This window comes from Copadichromis virginalis, linkage group LG13 (genome assembly GCF_057382275.1).
Source record: "Copadichromis virginalis isolate Kocher_CV1m ecotype Utaka linkage group LG13, C_Virginalis_male_GT1.1, whole genome shotgun sequence".
Classification (NCBI taxonomy): Eukaryota; Metazoa; Chordata; class Actinopteri; order Cichliformes; family Cichlidae; genus Copadichromis; species Copadichromis virginalis.
In genome coordinates this window covers 3,353,971-3,369,532 of record NC_140630.1, presented here as the reverse complement: position 1 = coordinate 3,369,532, position 15,562 = coordinate 3,353,971, and the positions used below count along the sequence as shown (strand labels likewise).

General features: G+C 42.1%; 1 protein-coding gene across 1 annotated transcript in view; it reads left to right on the top strand.

Moving 5' to 3' along the window:
- The window catches only part of hectd2 (HECT domain containing 2), a 60,984-nt gene extending 56,224 nt beyond the window's left edge, over positions 1 to 4,760 (top strand). The window contains exon 22 of the mRNA XM_085476957.1: positions 713 to 4,760. Coding sequence (XP_085333083.1) covers positions 713 to 833 — 121 coding nt within the window. The 3' untranslated portion in view covers positions 834 to 4,760. The remainder of the gene's footprint in view (positions 1 to 712) is intronic.
- Positions 4,761 to 15,562: the final 10,802 nt, after the last annotated feature.

Here is a 15,562-nt window from a genome sequence, read left to right as displayed (position 1 = left end):
ACTCACTGTTGAACTTTAACCAACTCTGGATCTGGGTCAGGAATGAGCAAGCTGGCCCACTGCTGCTTACACACACACACACACACACACACACACACACACACACACACACACACACACACACACACACACACACACACACACACCCCTTTAATCTCTAACTAAACACACTCTAAAATGTTTCCTTAATTGTTTCCTTTTCTTCGTTCCTTTTGTCGAAGCACCAGGAGCTGATAGATAAATAAAGCTGTGTGGGAAAATGCTAACAGCTCTGTGTATATTGGGCTGTATAATATTAATTATGGAGGCATTCGATGATCAACTTTGGGATTAACAATTTGGACATGTGGGTTTTTCTGCCGCACTCACAAGCGATTGTCACACTTTGCAGTTGTTAATTAGAGACTTTGTCATCTGGAATTATTGCGTTTGATCTCCCTTTACAAAGTTTTTTTGTCAGAAAAGTATCATGTGAAGAATGCATGAGCAGTGCTGCTGTGCAGAGGAGCTCTGGCTTCTGCTGATCCCTCTGTGCAGCAGCTGCAGCCTCAGTGAGGCTTCAGTGGTCAGTGTTAACATCTCTGACTTTTTGTCTTGATGCAATCATTTTAAAGTGATGCAACCTCAACAGAAAAGGGTGATGAAAGAGTGATTTCCCTGGCACCTCTTTATGTTTCACTGTATAACTTTGTTTTTCTTTTTCTCTCTGCAGGCTGCCGATCTCTCACACCTGTTTCAATCAGATCTGTTTGCCTCCGTATCGAACCAGGAAGGAGCTCAAACAGAAACTGACCATTGCCATCTCCAATGCTGAGGGCTTTGGCCTTGAGTGACTAATCTGCACACACAAACTCCCACATATACACACAGACTGTTTGCAGTGCTATCTGAAACTTTTCCCGCAACGCATCTGAGATCAGAAAGGAAATAAGTTGCTCGTTGTGAGTCAACACGTTGAGCAACTTTCTTATGAAGATGGATTCATCGATGATTCAAATCTGCGGTGCACAAGATGGAAGCTTTGCCAGGAAAACAGCTGCAGAGAAACTCCAGAAATCCTTTAGTTTGTCCGTGGACTCATTCTGTGATTCAACAACACCAACAACACCAACTCTTTAAGCACTTTAGTTTACTTCATGCTTACCCACCACAGAATACAGTGAAGGAGGCGTGTGTTCAAACCTAAATTCATCACAACAGTCCCAAACGTTCAGCCAGATTCATAAAGAACAAATTTCAGACAGTGAGAGAACAAAGAGTCCTGAGTGATGATGGCTAATGGCAACACCACGGAGTCAGTCTGGGATAACACGAAGGGCCGAGATGCTTGGAACAGCTGACCTGCCGAGTGGCTGGATAAATAGTCGCAGACAAAAACGGTTATGTTTTAAAGACAGACACTGATCTCTGCAGCAGAGCAGCAGAATACTAAATTCAAACAAAAGACAGGGCAAAAGAAAAGCTAATGCAGAAGAAACTGCCCTGCAGAAAATCACAAAGCACGATAAATACAGGTGAACATAACAGAAAAAATACACTAATAAAGAAATGACACAGAAACTACTGACGAAACAATAATGATGATAAAAGGCCAATAAAAAAACTAATCCTAATGGGTCCTAATGGCTAATGTTTGATCACCTTTAGGTTTGACCCAGAAGATGTAAGGCTGTGTGTGCTGGAGCCCCTGAAAGGGATGGTGTGGTTAAACTATTCCCATGTTTCTGCCAGCAGGCTCCTCATTAGCTAAAGTCACACGAGTGTTCGCCCTGTGGTAGCTAGGATAGGCCACATACACCCCCCAGGACTCTGAACTGGATAAGCAGAAGAGAATGGATGGATGGATGTGCCATCACAGACCGTCTCAAACTGCAGTTAAGGTGTTGAGGTTTCAGGGACGGGTATACCTGTGCAGGGCAGTGCAAAGGGATGCTGGGAGCTTGGTATATTTGCCAAGGGGAAAGCTGTAACTAGAGGATAAGATGGAGTAAAGTAGGACCCTAAATCTAACCTCGGGGTCTGGCACACGCAATGACAGCTGTAGATCTATAAATCATTTTGCATTGTTTCAGAACTTTTACACAACCCTGTAGATACCATACAAAAAGAAATAGAACTATCTTAAAAAGTTATGTTTTATACAGAATTTCATATATTTGTAGGTCCCTGCCACTGAAACCCAGTTATATTTGTTCCCTTAAACCTTATATAACTAAAAACTAAACGTCTCTTAAAGGTTGCTGCTTTCTTTGGGTAAATATTCAAATCGAGTCATTTTTAACCAATGACCTGCTGTTTGCCCACCACTGAACATTTACTTTGGAGAGGCTCTGGCCTAACAGGAAGTTCGGCAGTAGCACGCTCCTGAAAACTCATCATTTAAACATTTTCATTTAAATCAAGTAAAAGTAGAAACCGGAGGCGAATGTTTCGGACAGAAACACCTCCGGAGGGGAGATTAGTGTCAGTCCTGACTGAGGCATTTGAAACGTGTTGCATATGGTTTTGTTTGGTTTGCACTGTGAGGACTTAAAGCTTTGCTGGATGTGCTACCGTCAGATGTACGTCGATCGTCTTGTGAACAGTGTTTTGCTTGTTTTTTGACATTGCCGCCTGTTTTATGGAACAAAGGCTGCAGCAGTTCTTTGAAATGTTTTGAAATGATGACGCAGTTAAAGCTGAGCTGTTGATTAATATTTGTTTTCTTTTTTAATTTTGGTTTTCTTCTTTTGTTTTCATGAGTGACGGCTGCCCTCGGGCTGAGAGCCGGCCTGTAGCCGAGGGCTGACAGATTTTATCACAAAGTCATCTTTGTGCCCGAGAGAAACAACTCGAGTTAAGCACCTCTGTCTGACATGCACTGCTCGTTAATTTCCTTATTGGACTTATTTCGGACACTTATTTAAATTGATGAAAAAAGTCCATTCTTGCCACCAGCATCATAAACGTTTCAAAAAGTTGGAACTTTACGACTCGCTATTGTTGTTTCCACATCCAACAAAAATCGGAATTAGCTTTATCCTTGGGTTAAGATTTGGTATCCAGTGGGTTAAACTTGGGGGTAAGAGGCCTGGGAAAGCACTGAGTTCAATGAAACTGCATGCCCCTCCACCCATGCGCAGAGTGGAGCCGTGGCTGTCACAGAAAGCAGGAACAGAGAGACACTCTGAGCCAAAATCTGAGATCCATCATCGAACAGAACCAAACGCAGCACTGCACTCGGGTCCTGAGAAACGCAGAGTAACTGTTGATGAGATTAGTACGAGTCTTTAGGTCTACACCAAAACCTAGATTTGTGTTAACCCAACATTTGCCGTATCTTCACACAGACACACAGATTCACTGAAAAAAGAACTGGTTATTAGGTGACTGTGTTCTCTGGATTTCAGGGTTCATTCTGTAGTTGAGATGAGGTTACTTTGAGGCTTTGGAGCAGGAATGGGACACTGTTTTACTCATTGTGTTCACATGCCCTTGAGTAATCAGGTATTTCAGACAAAAAGGTTTAGTTTAACTTTATCAGTAGTGGAAAGTGACCCATTTAGAGCTCAAGAGGCCGTTAAGTGTCAGTTTCAGAGCGGTGAGGATTGATTTATATTTAAAATTTACAGCACAAGAGATTCTTTGATCTTCCTAGAAAGAAAATAATGCGATTTTTCTTCCCTGCATAATCAAATAGAGCCATCATCATTTCCATCACGAGTGCAGTGCTGCTGTTTTTCCCCAAAGTGGTTTTTATAGTGTAACAATGACTCTGCAGTTGTTACGTTGTAGCTTCAGTTCAAGGGAGCAAAGTTACTTTGTAAGGCCTTAAAATTCGTTCACTGCAGAGTTTAATCAGTGGGGTAAAAAGCCGGTTGGCATCCAGACTCTCTGCTTCTTTAACTTTGTTGAACTTTTTTGGCTTCGAAGCCGCTCTCTCCTCTCTCTACAGCTGGGCGGCGGTAATTCCAAACCCCCAGCGCTCTCTTATGCAATGTTACCATGGCAAAATGTCTGAAATCCTAAAAAGACACTGAAGTAACCAAGCAACAGCCGAGCAAGCCGTATGGATGCGCCATCCAAACATCAACCTAATCTGGGTCAGTCTTTCACACTCAGCTATAGGGTCTGAGAAAGCCCCTGACGCAACAATGGGTCCTTTCTGTCATTTAATGAGCAGCAGTAGGAGCCAGAAGAGGCAGCCTGTCTCCAAGCATCTGTTGGAGAAGGCCTCCGTGGCACATTTGCATCACGTTAGCCGCTTTGCTAAATACAAAAAAAGACACATTTTACATGTCGGGAGACGGAAACTGAGAGGAACGTGGACGTCGGGGGTAAAATGATGTCACTCAAGTGTCTTCCTGAAATGTTGATTTGACCCGGGTGTGTTTTACGTGAATAAGACCAAGCTGTGTCAGGTTATGCAGTGGAGACAGCAGTGCAGAGACCTTCTTGAAAATCAGTTTGAAAATAGTTCAAACCGATTCAAAGATTTGTTGCGGTGTAATAATTTTCACGTCCGATATGTAAATAAGTGCAGACGCCACTTAAAAAGTAAAGTCTCGTGTTTGCTTTCACAGGGAAGGTGTCAAATGTGTTTTATCCTGTGTTTTGTTGGGTTTTATCATGGGTTGACTTTGCATGACTCATATTTGAAACCTGTTATGCTTTTCTGCTGCCCAAATCTTACGTAACATACTGTGTTTGCTCCACAAGTATTTACAGTAAAAGCCGATGAGGGCTCGTCTCTATCCAGAAACTGGTCTCCTGAGTTTTCTTTCCATCCAGTTTTATTTTAATTCATGCACATCCTGGTGTTCAAGCTGGCAGCTGCGCAGACCACCACAGCCTCCTGCAGCTTCTCACTGGGCAGCTGGATTAGTTTAGCTTAGGTTTTGTGGCTGCACCAGAGGAGCTGCAGATCAAGACTGGTAACTCACCTCGAGGCGAGCACAGCTTTTAGGTCACAGCATCACAGTGCAGTGCAAATTGTGGCTGCGTGATAATAAGTGTCTGTCAAGTGCAAATAGCTCTACTTCAAATTTGAACAAGGATACCAGCAAACCTGACTCATCAGCGGCGGTGGTGAAGCATTCAGTTTGGCTTCAAACTGAAACTCTCAGACATGCGGTCAGGTCCACCAGGGTTTCAATCAAACAACTGAAGTGCAGATTTTCAGTTTAATTCAAACATTTTAACAAAAAAATGCATCAAAGTTTGGAGCCCATGGACATTATCAAATGATGCTCGTCCTCTCTTCAGACCAGATCCACTGGCAGACACACGCTTATAAAATAGCGTTACCTCCTGTTGTGTTCGACAGCTTCAGGTCTTTCAGGCCTTTTCATGTACAGATTGTTGATTTGGCCGCTCCTGACGTTTCTGCTTTATGTCTGATATGTTAACTTTGTTTCTTCATCTTAATCATGGTGTCCCTCACCATCGTCAGCGTCTCTTTGGAGCTCTTACCGAGAGTTCAAGCAGCTACTTTTGAGCCTCTGAAAATTAATAGATTTAAAATCTCTTTTTCAGGAGTGACCTGGCCAAGATGGAGAGCAGTATGATTATGACAAGTACATACACACCAATCAAAGAGTAAAAACTAAAACACAGAAACAACCAAGTTCATAGGCGTCAGTATCAATCAAAGATGAATATCGTGGCAAAACTACTTGGTTTACAGAATTAAAATGATGAATAACTGATGTAATTGTCCAAAAACATATGAACCATATATAACTGTGACTAAGATGAAGTGTGATGGTGAACAAGTAGCTGTTTATGCACTGCTTCACCTCCACACCCCAAATACACAAACACGCCTCCTCTCTCCTTTTCTCTCCTTAAGTTTAGACACCAGTTCGCACTGACATTGCTTTTTTCTCATGCATATTTTTTCCTCCCCTTTTGTTGTGCCTCTCCGCCGTGGTGAGGCGGCCCACATTGATGCCGGGAACAAGAGATCTTATCGTTTGCTAAACAAACAGAAATATGTAGGCCATGGCCAGCACGGCTTTGTTACTAAATAACCAAACAACAGTCCACCATTATATTTTTTAATAGGGATCCGTCTGGCTGAGTCTGCAATTTTCTCTCTATTCATGTTCAAAAATAAGCACACAAATTTGCCAAGTGTCTGGACAATGACCTTAAGTTAGTCCTTTGTTTTTTTATGTTAGCGCTGCTTCCTGTGTGGATCAGCAGAGCAACCTTGAGGATTCCTTCTTTTAAATCTAGTTCATCTTTTCATTGATCTGTTATCATCATAACTCCACACGACTCCACGACAGCAGTAGAGGAGTGGCTGTGGCGGTGCAGTCATTGGTGGATTGTTATTGACACAAACCCTTTTTTTTCAAAGTCTTCGCTTCTCTGTTTTTGTTTCTGTGCAGATTATCCCGGCTGGTTTGTCCCAGTTTAGTCTCTGCCAGCAGTCAAGGTGCTGATGGGAAACCGCTGACACTGCAAGGTTAATCGGTAGCTCACTCACAATGTAGCGCTCAAAGCTTCTCGCTAGCACTATGCCTACTTTCCTTAGTTTGTTCCCTGTGCCATTAGCAGAGCAACGTGGAATAACATTGCTTCATTAAACATTTACCAAACAAGCTTCAAGCCAAAGTTCAAAGTGGAGCAATTTGCAGAATATTAGGTGTCCAGACTTTAAATGATACCTGTGTCAGATAAAATGGTAACTGGGTCACATTATAAATTCCTGCTGTGTCCTGGCTAATCATCAGGGCACACACTTCTTTGGGTCGGGTTACTTTCATGCTGATGTCGTGTGGCTCTCTCCCAGCATGGGACTGCCTGTAAAAACGGACATTCATAAACAGTAATGTGACAGATTTGTTTGTGATGATGTGATTTAGCTTAGATCTGAAATGACAGATTAGTGCCTCTTCACACTGACACAGGACATTAAATTAAAAACTTGAGTGAGGCGTGACGTCAAGCTGCCAAATGTGTTGCAAAAGGCAAAAAGAAAGAAAGGGGATTATTGCTTTGCAGCACCATGACTATAGACTTTTTTTATTTTGTTGTGAGTGAAGCGGTCACTGAAAAGGAGCCACAATGCAATTATTACTTTCTGCAAGTTAAAGGCGAGCCTCCTAATTTGAACTCAATATTTAATTCTCAGGCTCTGCTGGAGAAGCTTTACATGAATCAGGTAAAAATAATCCTTATTATTTCATGCTTGGTTCCCTCAGTTCATCGTCTGTCTGAAACAAGCTGTTTTAGTTCATCCTCATTTAGGAAAACTTCATCCAAATGGCTGCTCCACATAAAGAAAGATCCACTCCCACTGAGGTCATACGGAGTGAAGAGCAGAAAAAGGAAACAGAGTGGCTTTACTTTACACTGACTTCATTCTTGGAGACTTTAGCCACGTTTGACATGAAGAGCACAAAAGGAGACACACGGCATAAAATGGGAAAAAATATCTTTGTAAAAGTTGAATTTCATGCATAATTTGTCATTTTTTGTTTAATATCAATTAAATCATAAAGTAGATATCAGAATCAGAATCAGAATACTTTATTGATCCCTGGGGGAAATTATTTTTTGTTACAGTGCTCCATTATAAACCAACATTAAGACAAGACAGACAATATGCTAACTAAGAATAGTACAATATATACATATATATACATACATACATACATAAGTCACTCATAAATAAATAGTTGGAAAAGAAACATGTGTAGTTGTAGCAGCAAACAGTGTGTTAAGTGGATGCGTTGTACAGGGAGATGGCCACAGGCAGGAATGATTTCCTGTGTCGTTCAGTGGTGCTTTTCGGTAATCTCAGTCTCTCACTGAACGAGCTCCTGTGACTGACCAACATGTCATGGAGTGGGTGGGAGGTGTTATCCAACATTGTCTTTATCTTGGACAGCATCCGCCTCTCCGACACCACCTTGAGGGAGTCCAGCTCCATCCCCACAACATTGCTGGCCTTACGGATCAGTTTATTAAGTCTGTTGGCATCTGCGACCCTCAGCCTGCTCCCCCAGCATGCAACAGCATACAGGATCGCACTGGCCACAACAGACTCATAGAAAATCCTCAGCATTTTCTGGCAGATGTTGAAGGACCTCAGTCGCCTCAAAAAATAGAGACGACTCTGGCCCTTCCTGTAAAGTGCTGTGGTGTTTTTAGCCCAGTCCAGTTTATTGTCAATGTGTACTCCAAGGTATTTATAGTCCTCCACAATGTCAACACTGACCCCCTGGATTGAAACAGGGGTCAAGTGTTTCCTGGTCTTCCTGAAGTCCACGATCAGTTCCTTGGTCTTTGCCACGTTGAGCTGCAGATGATTCTGCTCACACCACGTGACAAAGGAGTCGACCACAGCCCGGTACTCTGTCTCATCATCCCTGCTGATGCATCCAACCACCGCAGAGTCATCAGAAAACTTCTGAAGATGGCAGGTCTCTGTGCAGTGGCTGAAGTCTGTGGTGTAGAGGGTGAAGAGGAAGGGGGAGAGGACAGTCCCCTGTGGTGCCCCTGTTTTGCTGATCACCTTGTCAGACACACACTGTGGGAGACGTACATATTGTGGTCTTCCTGTCAGGTAATCAACAATCCAGGACACCAGAGAAGCATCCACCTGCATCGCTGCTAACTTATCACCCAGGAGGGTCGGCCTGATGGTGTTGAAAGCACTGGAAAAGTCAAAAAACATGACCCTCACAGTGCTCGCCGGCTGGTCCAGATGGGTGTAGACATGATTAAGCAGGTAGATGATGGCGTCCTCAGTTCCGAGACGAGGCTGATAAGCGAACTGAAGGGGATCCAGGTGTGGTCTTACTATGGGTAATATGGGAATTTATACAAAGTCGTTCATAAAGGCAATTTAACCCAGGCTTGATAAACACCCACGTTTCACTCATACACAGTTGCGATCAAAAGCTGATGAATGGCAAAGAAATATATATTTTGCATGGTCGGATCTTAACAATGTTCCAAGTCGAGCTTCAACAAGCAAAAAGAAGAAACGGGAGTGAGACAAAACATGTTTTTGAGCATGCAATTTATTGAAAACTATGCTTACACTGAAACAGGCAAAAACAAACTTTGGATCAGCTGTAAAACAGCCTGTTTCACTCTCTCTTTAAATGGTTATCCATGTCTAAAGTCCTGTTACAACTTTAGACAATATGAATAGACATTTACATATATGAGTCCTTAAAACAAGTTTTATCTCCTAAGCTGAGATGAGCACATTTGAATGTCCAGTTTAGGAGTAACTCCTCTCGTATCTTTGGCGTTTTTTTGGGCAGAAAAACCATCGAGTCTGACTGAGCCTGGAGGAACACAGTCTTTCATACAAAGCGTAGCTGCCGGCAGATCAGCTTGACGTCAGCTTATTTCAGTTTAACTTGGCTACAAACAACTTAGTGTTGAGCTCTGGCAGGTGGACAGCTCTTCACCCACTAAACACTAACACTTTGTTCAGCACAGAGTGAGAATAAAAAAGGAAAACAACCTTTCCATCATCCAAACAGGGGAAGGGTAAAACCTCGCCGGGCTTAAAAGACACTGACCTGTTTATCGTCTCTGCTCGGCCATTGACCTTTTTCATTCAGTGTCAGCTCCTCGCCAAAGTGCATTTTGTAGATGAACGTTAAACATGGCAGGAAAGAAATTCTGAAACTGTCTTTTATGTAGACACTCTGCTGTGGAGGACCAAAACTGCCAAAAATATTCACAGAAATAAAAGAAATATGGGCGATAATTAATTTTGAAAACATATTATTCACATAAAGCAGATCCACACGACAAATTTAGGAAAGGAGAAACATTTAGGATTTATTGGAAACACATTTAAGGAGGAGGGGGTTGGTAAATAACTGGTGATTAATAAATTAAACAATAAAATGTAAAATTAAATAAGAAAAGACAGACTGATGGAACGGTAAGCACAGGTGAGTTAGTATTAACAATTAATGAATTGACAAAACACCTGTTTGTTTTTGATTTAAGAACATATTTATTTATTCACTAACATTTGTATTTTATATCAGTTTTGGTTTTCTGTATACTCTGCCCTCTTATCACCAGAGGAACTTTGGCTCCGATCATCGGATCCATTCTTGTCCAGCTTTCTTTGGTTTCCGTCTCTATTCTGATGCTTTGACAGTTAAACAGTGTAGAAGAATTTTCTTGTTTCTGTGAGGTCATTTACAGTGAAGTCTTTTTAAAAAAATGCAATGATGGAGCGTCTGCAGACTTGCAGCCGCTGTGTTTTCTATTATTAGAAGAAAAACCTTGCATAGGTCGCATTCTTTAGACTGAAGATAACAGAAGTGAGTTTGCCTTATTAGGATCGACGTGTAGAAGGAGACTTTGGAGACCTTCAGTGGATGCACATGACGCCAACTGTGAAGTCTTGCATCACATTTTGCACACTGGGATTGTTGACAGTTCAATTACATCCAGATTAGTTGATTCATGGCAGCCGGCTGCTGTGATTGAGAGACTATCACTGAAATTAATCTGGTTAGCGATTGCTCAGCTCAGTCAAGTGTTACCAAATTAAAAGCTTTTATTGTGCAGAAAGGCAGAATATATGGAAAAGATTTAAAGCAACAGCCTGTAGCTTTGGATTTTTATCTGTATCTCTTATCTTATTTTTATGATCAGGGTTTAATGTTAAAGCATCTAATGAATGGGGCCAGTTATGAATTTAGTATTTCACCATTCTTGGCTGGGAAAATCCTTCTAATTGCTATTATTTAATTATATTTAGGCATTGATTTGCTTTGATTTCTCCCTGCAGGGTTTCTTAACGAGCTGCAGGTGAGCTGCTTCATCAGCTGTGCTTCTGAATGAGTCTTTTCTGGAAGCTAATTGGCAGCAGCTTCCAGCAACTGGCTTTAAATGTCCGCCTGAAATATCTGCAGGTTGGTTTTCTTATTTAGTTTTATCATGTGGGCTATATAATATCAAAGAATTGGCGTAGGACATCGCTGAGATTGTGCATGGGTGTGGAGCCTAGTCATGCAATTTCTCCTGTTGGAGAAAAGATCCAGGTTTTTTTGGTTGGGTAAAAGTTCTTAATTTTGCTTTGTGTAGGTGGGTAGAGCCCAAGTGCCAGTCATTAATGGTAGAAAGGTACAAAAGTCTGATTTAAAGAAAACATTTGTGGAGCGGAGTATCACTGCATGTTGTTGGGGCTTTCTCTTTGCAGGACTGGAAATAAAATTGTAAATCAGGTGCAGGCCTGAACAAAAGCAGCCATCACTCCCAGTCAACACACTGAAATCTGCTCAAAGTCACTCAGGTTTATGTGCAAGAGTCAATTAAAACCACAGAGAGATTCCAAACTTGAACTCTCTACAAATGAAACCTAAGGTGCTTTTTTAAAATTCTATTAAGACATCTAAAAAATAAATTCTATGTTTATACCCACAGAGTAAACTTGATCCCTTTAGAAGGGTACAAAGACCGGCAGCAGCGCAAAGTCCCCGAAAAGAGGACAGCAATGCTAAAGAAATCAATCGACTGCAGCACAGAGATCAGATGACCTACAACCTGTCAAACTCTACAAGTTTAGCACAACCACTCTGACACAAAAGCAGTTTAACAATGAGGAAAAACATCGACTAACACAATTCATTACAAACACGTGACAGCACCGACTGGGCCCCGTTTTTACGGGCGTCATCATTCTAACATTTTGGATGTTTTGGAAGTTTTCCATCACTTGGACATAAAATTGTCTCTGTTTGAGGCGACATGTTTTCCCAACATTCATTTGCAAAATAGTCCAGAAAGTTCAGGGGTCGTTAACATTGGCAGAGATGACATAATTATATAACCATTTTTCCATCGTGGTTTATTTTTCCACCTGGAGTGCAGCACTGCATTGCTTTTTTCAATTCATCATTTTTATTTTTCTATAAGAAACATCAAATAGAATAAAGACTGTATTTCATAGCTTTAAACAAAAAGCTTTTAGGCAATGTTAGCATTATATAATGACTGTCAGCTAGCCAGGATCAATATTAGCATTGATTTGCTATCCCTGATTAGAGTTTCAACACACCGGCATACTGCAAACACAAAACTATGCAATATTTGCGCCTAGCAGAATAAGGTCTCCAGACATGATGCAATAACACTGTTTGTAAATGTTTGCTGACTGACCCTGAAATAGGACGGGAAAACTCAAATCTAAACTTTCAAAATGTTTCGTGTGCTGAGTCCTCAGACCCTCCGGTTATTGTTCTGTGAAACATACAACATACCTGAGTCCTTGCCAAGTGAAACAAACCATAAATTAATTTCCAGTCGAGTCTGACTCAGGTGTGAAGCCCAGACGAGCCAGGTAGACTGACAATAGATCTCCATTCTAACACAGCCTGGCAACAAGAAAGGAGACAAAGAAGGTGGCAGACACGGTCAGCTGATTGTAGCTAATCAAAAAAAAACAACAGCAACTGGTTACAGTGGGCTTTTTTTAATCCATCAATCGATTTTCTGCCACTTATCCTCTTCCAGCACTTTCGGGAAGACACCTTTCCAGTGTATCCTGGGTGGAACATTCCCAAAACACCCCAGCTGAGGGGCAACCCAGTCAGCTCCAGAACCTAGTCAGCCAAAACTACCTGGTTCTTTCAATGAGGAGGATCAATGGCTCTACTCTGAGCCCCTCCATAATTACTGAGAATAGTTAAATCGTCCATTTGAATTTTACTGTTTACACTGTAGTGTAGTAGCTCTGAGCTAGCTAGCTAACTTGCAGCGGTGTCGCAGCAGCAGAGGGCGTGGTCGCCTTCAGGCTGAAAAATTGTTTGTTGCCCTCATTTTTCTTCACTACTCACACATGGCGACGTGCATTTTGCAACTGCTGTTCATCCTCTGACTATGTGAACACATCTGTGCAAGCACGGAGTGAACGTGTGAACGACTCAAGGTGAACGCAGGTTAGTGGAGGTGTGGCTGAGACACAGTTGGTGCCATTGTGATCACATTCCCAGCATGATGGGAACGGGTGGAGTGAGTGATGTTGTCCTGCACATATGAACCCTGCCAAAGGTATTTGGATTCACTGTGACACAGAGTGCCCTGTTCATGCTGTGATCTCTGCTTCAGGTTACTTAAAGTATGAAACTCCTGCAGTAGCACCAACACAAGCTCTTTACTGCTCACTCAAGGAGTTGCTGAACATGAGACCACACTGTTTTTAAAGTTTCCCATTCTTGTCTAAAACTGAAAGAACACAACTGCACAGAAAGTCGGTAAAATGCAGAAAGCCGTGTGAGTGTGTGGTAGGAAGCCTTCTCCTTACCAGGACACACTTTACCACCATCACACGCTCTGCTGATCCTTTCGCTGCAAAGTTGCTGTAGATTTCCTTCCTGCAGGTGGCTGTCCTCAGCCAACCCTGGAAACCTTCAGCCTCGAATGTGTGTGCACACGTGTGTGCACACGTGTGTCAAGTAGAACAGACTGACTTGTTTGGGCCTGCAGGGAATAAAACTGCACATTATGAACTGCACTGTTTGTGTGAAGGAAATCCAAACAATGGTATTCATTTATCTCCTTATATGGGAAAAGATTTGCAAATGGAAAAAACATAATTTTGCTTTGCTAGAACAAAACATTTCTAATGTTTTAAAGTTTTTTGCACCTATTGAAGAAGCTTCAATCAAAAACAGTAAAACACTGAAGCAGTTGGTGTCATTTTGAACTTTATGTAGAAACTCTACAACCTAGACGGGAAACCTTACAATAAACTGTATTAAATCTATAAAAGTGTACCTGTTTATTCATGTCTTGTTCAGATTACTGCATCATGAGCTTTCTGTGTCCAGGAAAAAGCAGGAACATTTTCGTTTTTAAACCCACTTTTCTCCTCCTCACAATAAAGTTTGTCTCTGAAACTACGCCCAGAGCTCCACAAGCTCCTGTTGTTTCTGCTCCAGATGTGAATAAACAGCCTGCGTTGTGCAGCGAGGGCTCTGCCCAGCCGTGGTTTGGAGGGCTTTCGGGGTCTGACTCGACAGATTCACAGACTTCAACAATGTGGTTCAGTGCAGGATAAACAAGTCCTGGCACAGAGCGCTGTTACATAAGCAGCTCTCTAGCTTCGTCACTTCTTCCTCATCACACTGACGGGAGAGTCCTGCAGAAACAGTTTTCATCTCCAGACTGTTTAGGTTGGAAAGTGAGTCTCGTCAGTTAATTAAGTGGTTTCCAATAGACAACAAAAAAGTCCCAGAGATTCAAACATTGTATAATAACACCTGTATCAGGTTTGGGTACTGTCACATCCAGAGATCAGCACTGAGTGCTTGTTAGGGCTTGTGTGGCACAGTTAAAGTCCTTCATGTGTTCATGTGGAGCTACAGTTTTTGTTTATTTTTAAAACTGCTGTAAACTAACCAGGTCACGTCTCCAGACATGCATTCATGCAGGCAGGCACAGTGGGTTTACCAAAGCCACTTAAACCCACAGAGCAAACATGCAAACTCTGCACAGAGTGGCTCCGAATCACCACAAGATTGGAACCCACAACCTTCTTACTGCGCTCCAGTGCCAGTTCATGTCAGATTACATATCAGAGTAACTGAAACAAATCTCTTCACCATGTCTGTCAAAAGATGTTGGAGCATTTTCAGTTACCTAATAAATAACATGTCTTGCTGTGGGGTTCAGTGTGCCAACAGTCTTCTATGAAATGAGTATTTACACATTCTTATCCCGTGAAGTCGGACACTGCCGCTCAGTTCAGTGCCGCTGGTGTCTCGGTAATAAGACGAGTTTATATAATTAAGTGCAGGAAAACAGACAAAACTATAGAGGGGAGAGAAAATGAAGGCATGGCACAGAGTAAACCACAGGTTTATCAGCCACGTCCTGTTTTTGGTTTTAACTCCCTGATATTTACTTTTTTGTGGCACTTCTTGTGTGGTTTCTCTGTGGTTAGCACCAACTTTGCTCGGCTGGGTTGAGTTAAAATGAGGTTACAATGTGATCGGGTTCTTGGAGTTACTGGTAATTTTAGCATCGCTCTTAGTGTCAGTCACCATATTCCTTTCACTCCCAACACTCAAGTAACGATTTACTGATATGACGCATGCTGCATTACAACCTGAGACAGCCTGTCAGGTAGCATCAAAGCTATAGCTAGCTCAGAATTCATGCTATAATCGGCAATAGTGGTCAATGCTCCGATTTAAGACCTGCTAACTCTCTTGTTTCTCCCTCGTCACTGTAACAAATGCAGCCCCTCAAAGAGGTAAGGAATATTCTCTTTGAATGTGTTTCTGGTGTCATCATTTCATGGCAATATTGCAAATGCCCCGCCCACGAGACAATGTCAGTATCTTAGTATCTGATGCAAGAGGAGAGCTATCTTACCCCTCATGTAAACAATATCTATGCCAGATATGCGGCAGTGAGCATAACTCGGACTGCAGACTCTGAGGGCAGGGGTGGAATGAACGAAGGTAGACACCAGCTGATGCTTTTAAAAGGCAGAGGTCATGGCAGTGTGTCAGCTAACCTCTGCTTTAGCAGTCCGCGGGGTTCTTTTATATTACAGACAAGTTTGCACCATTTGATCATT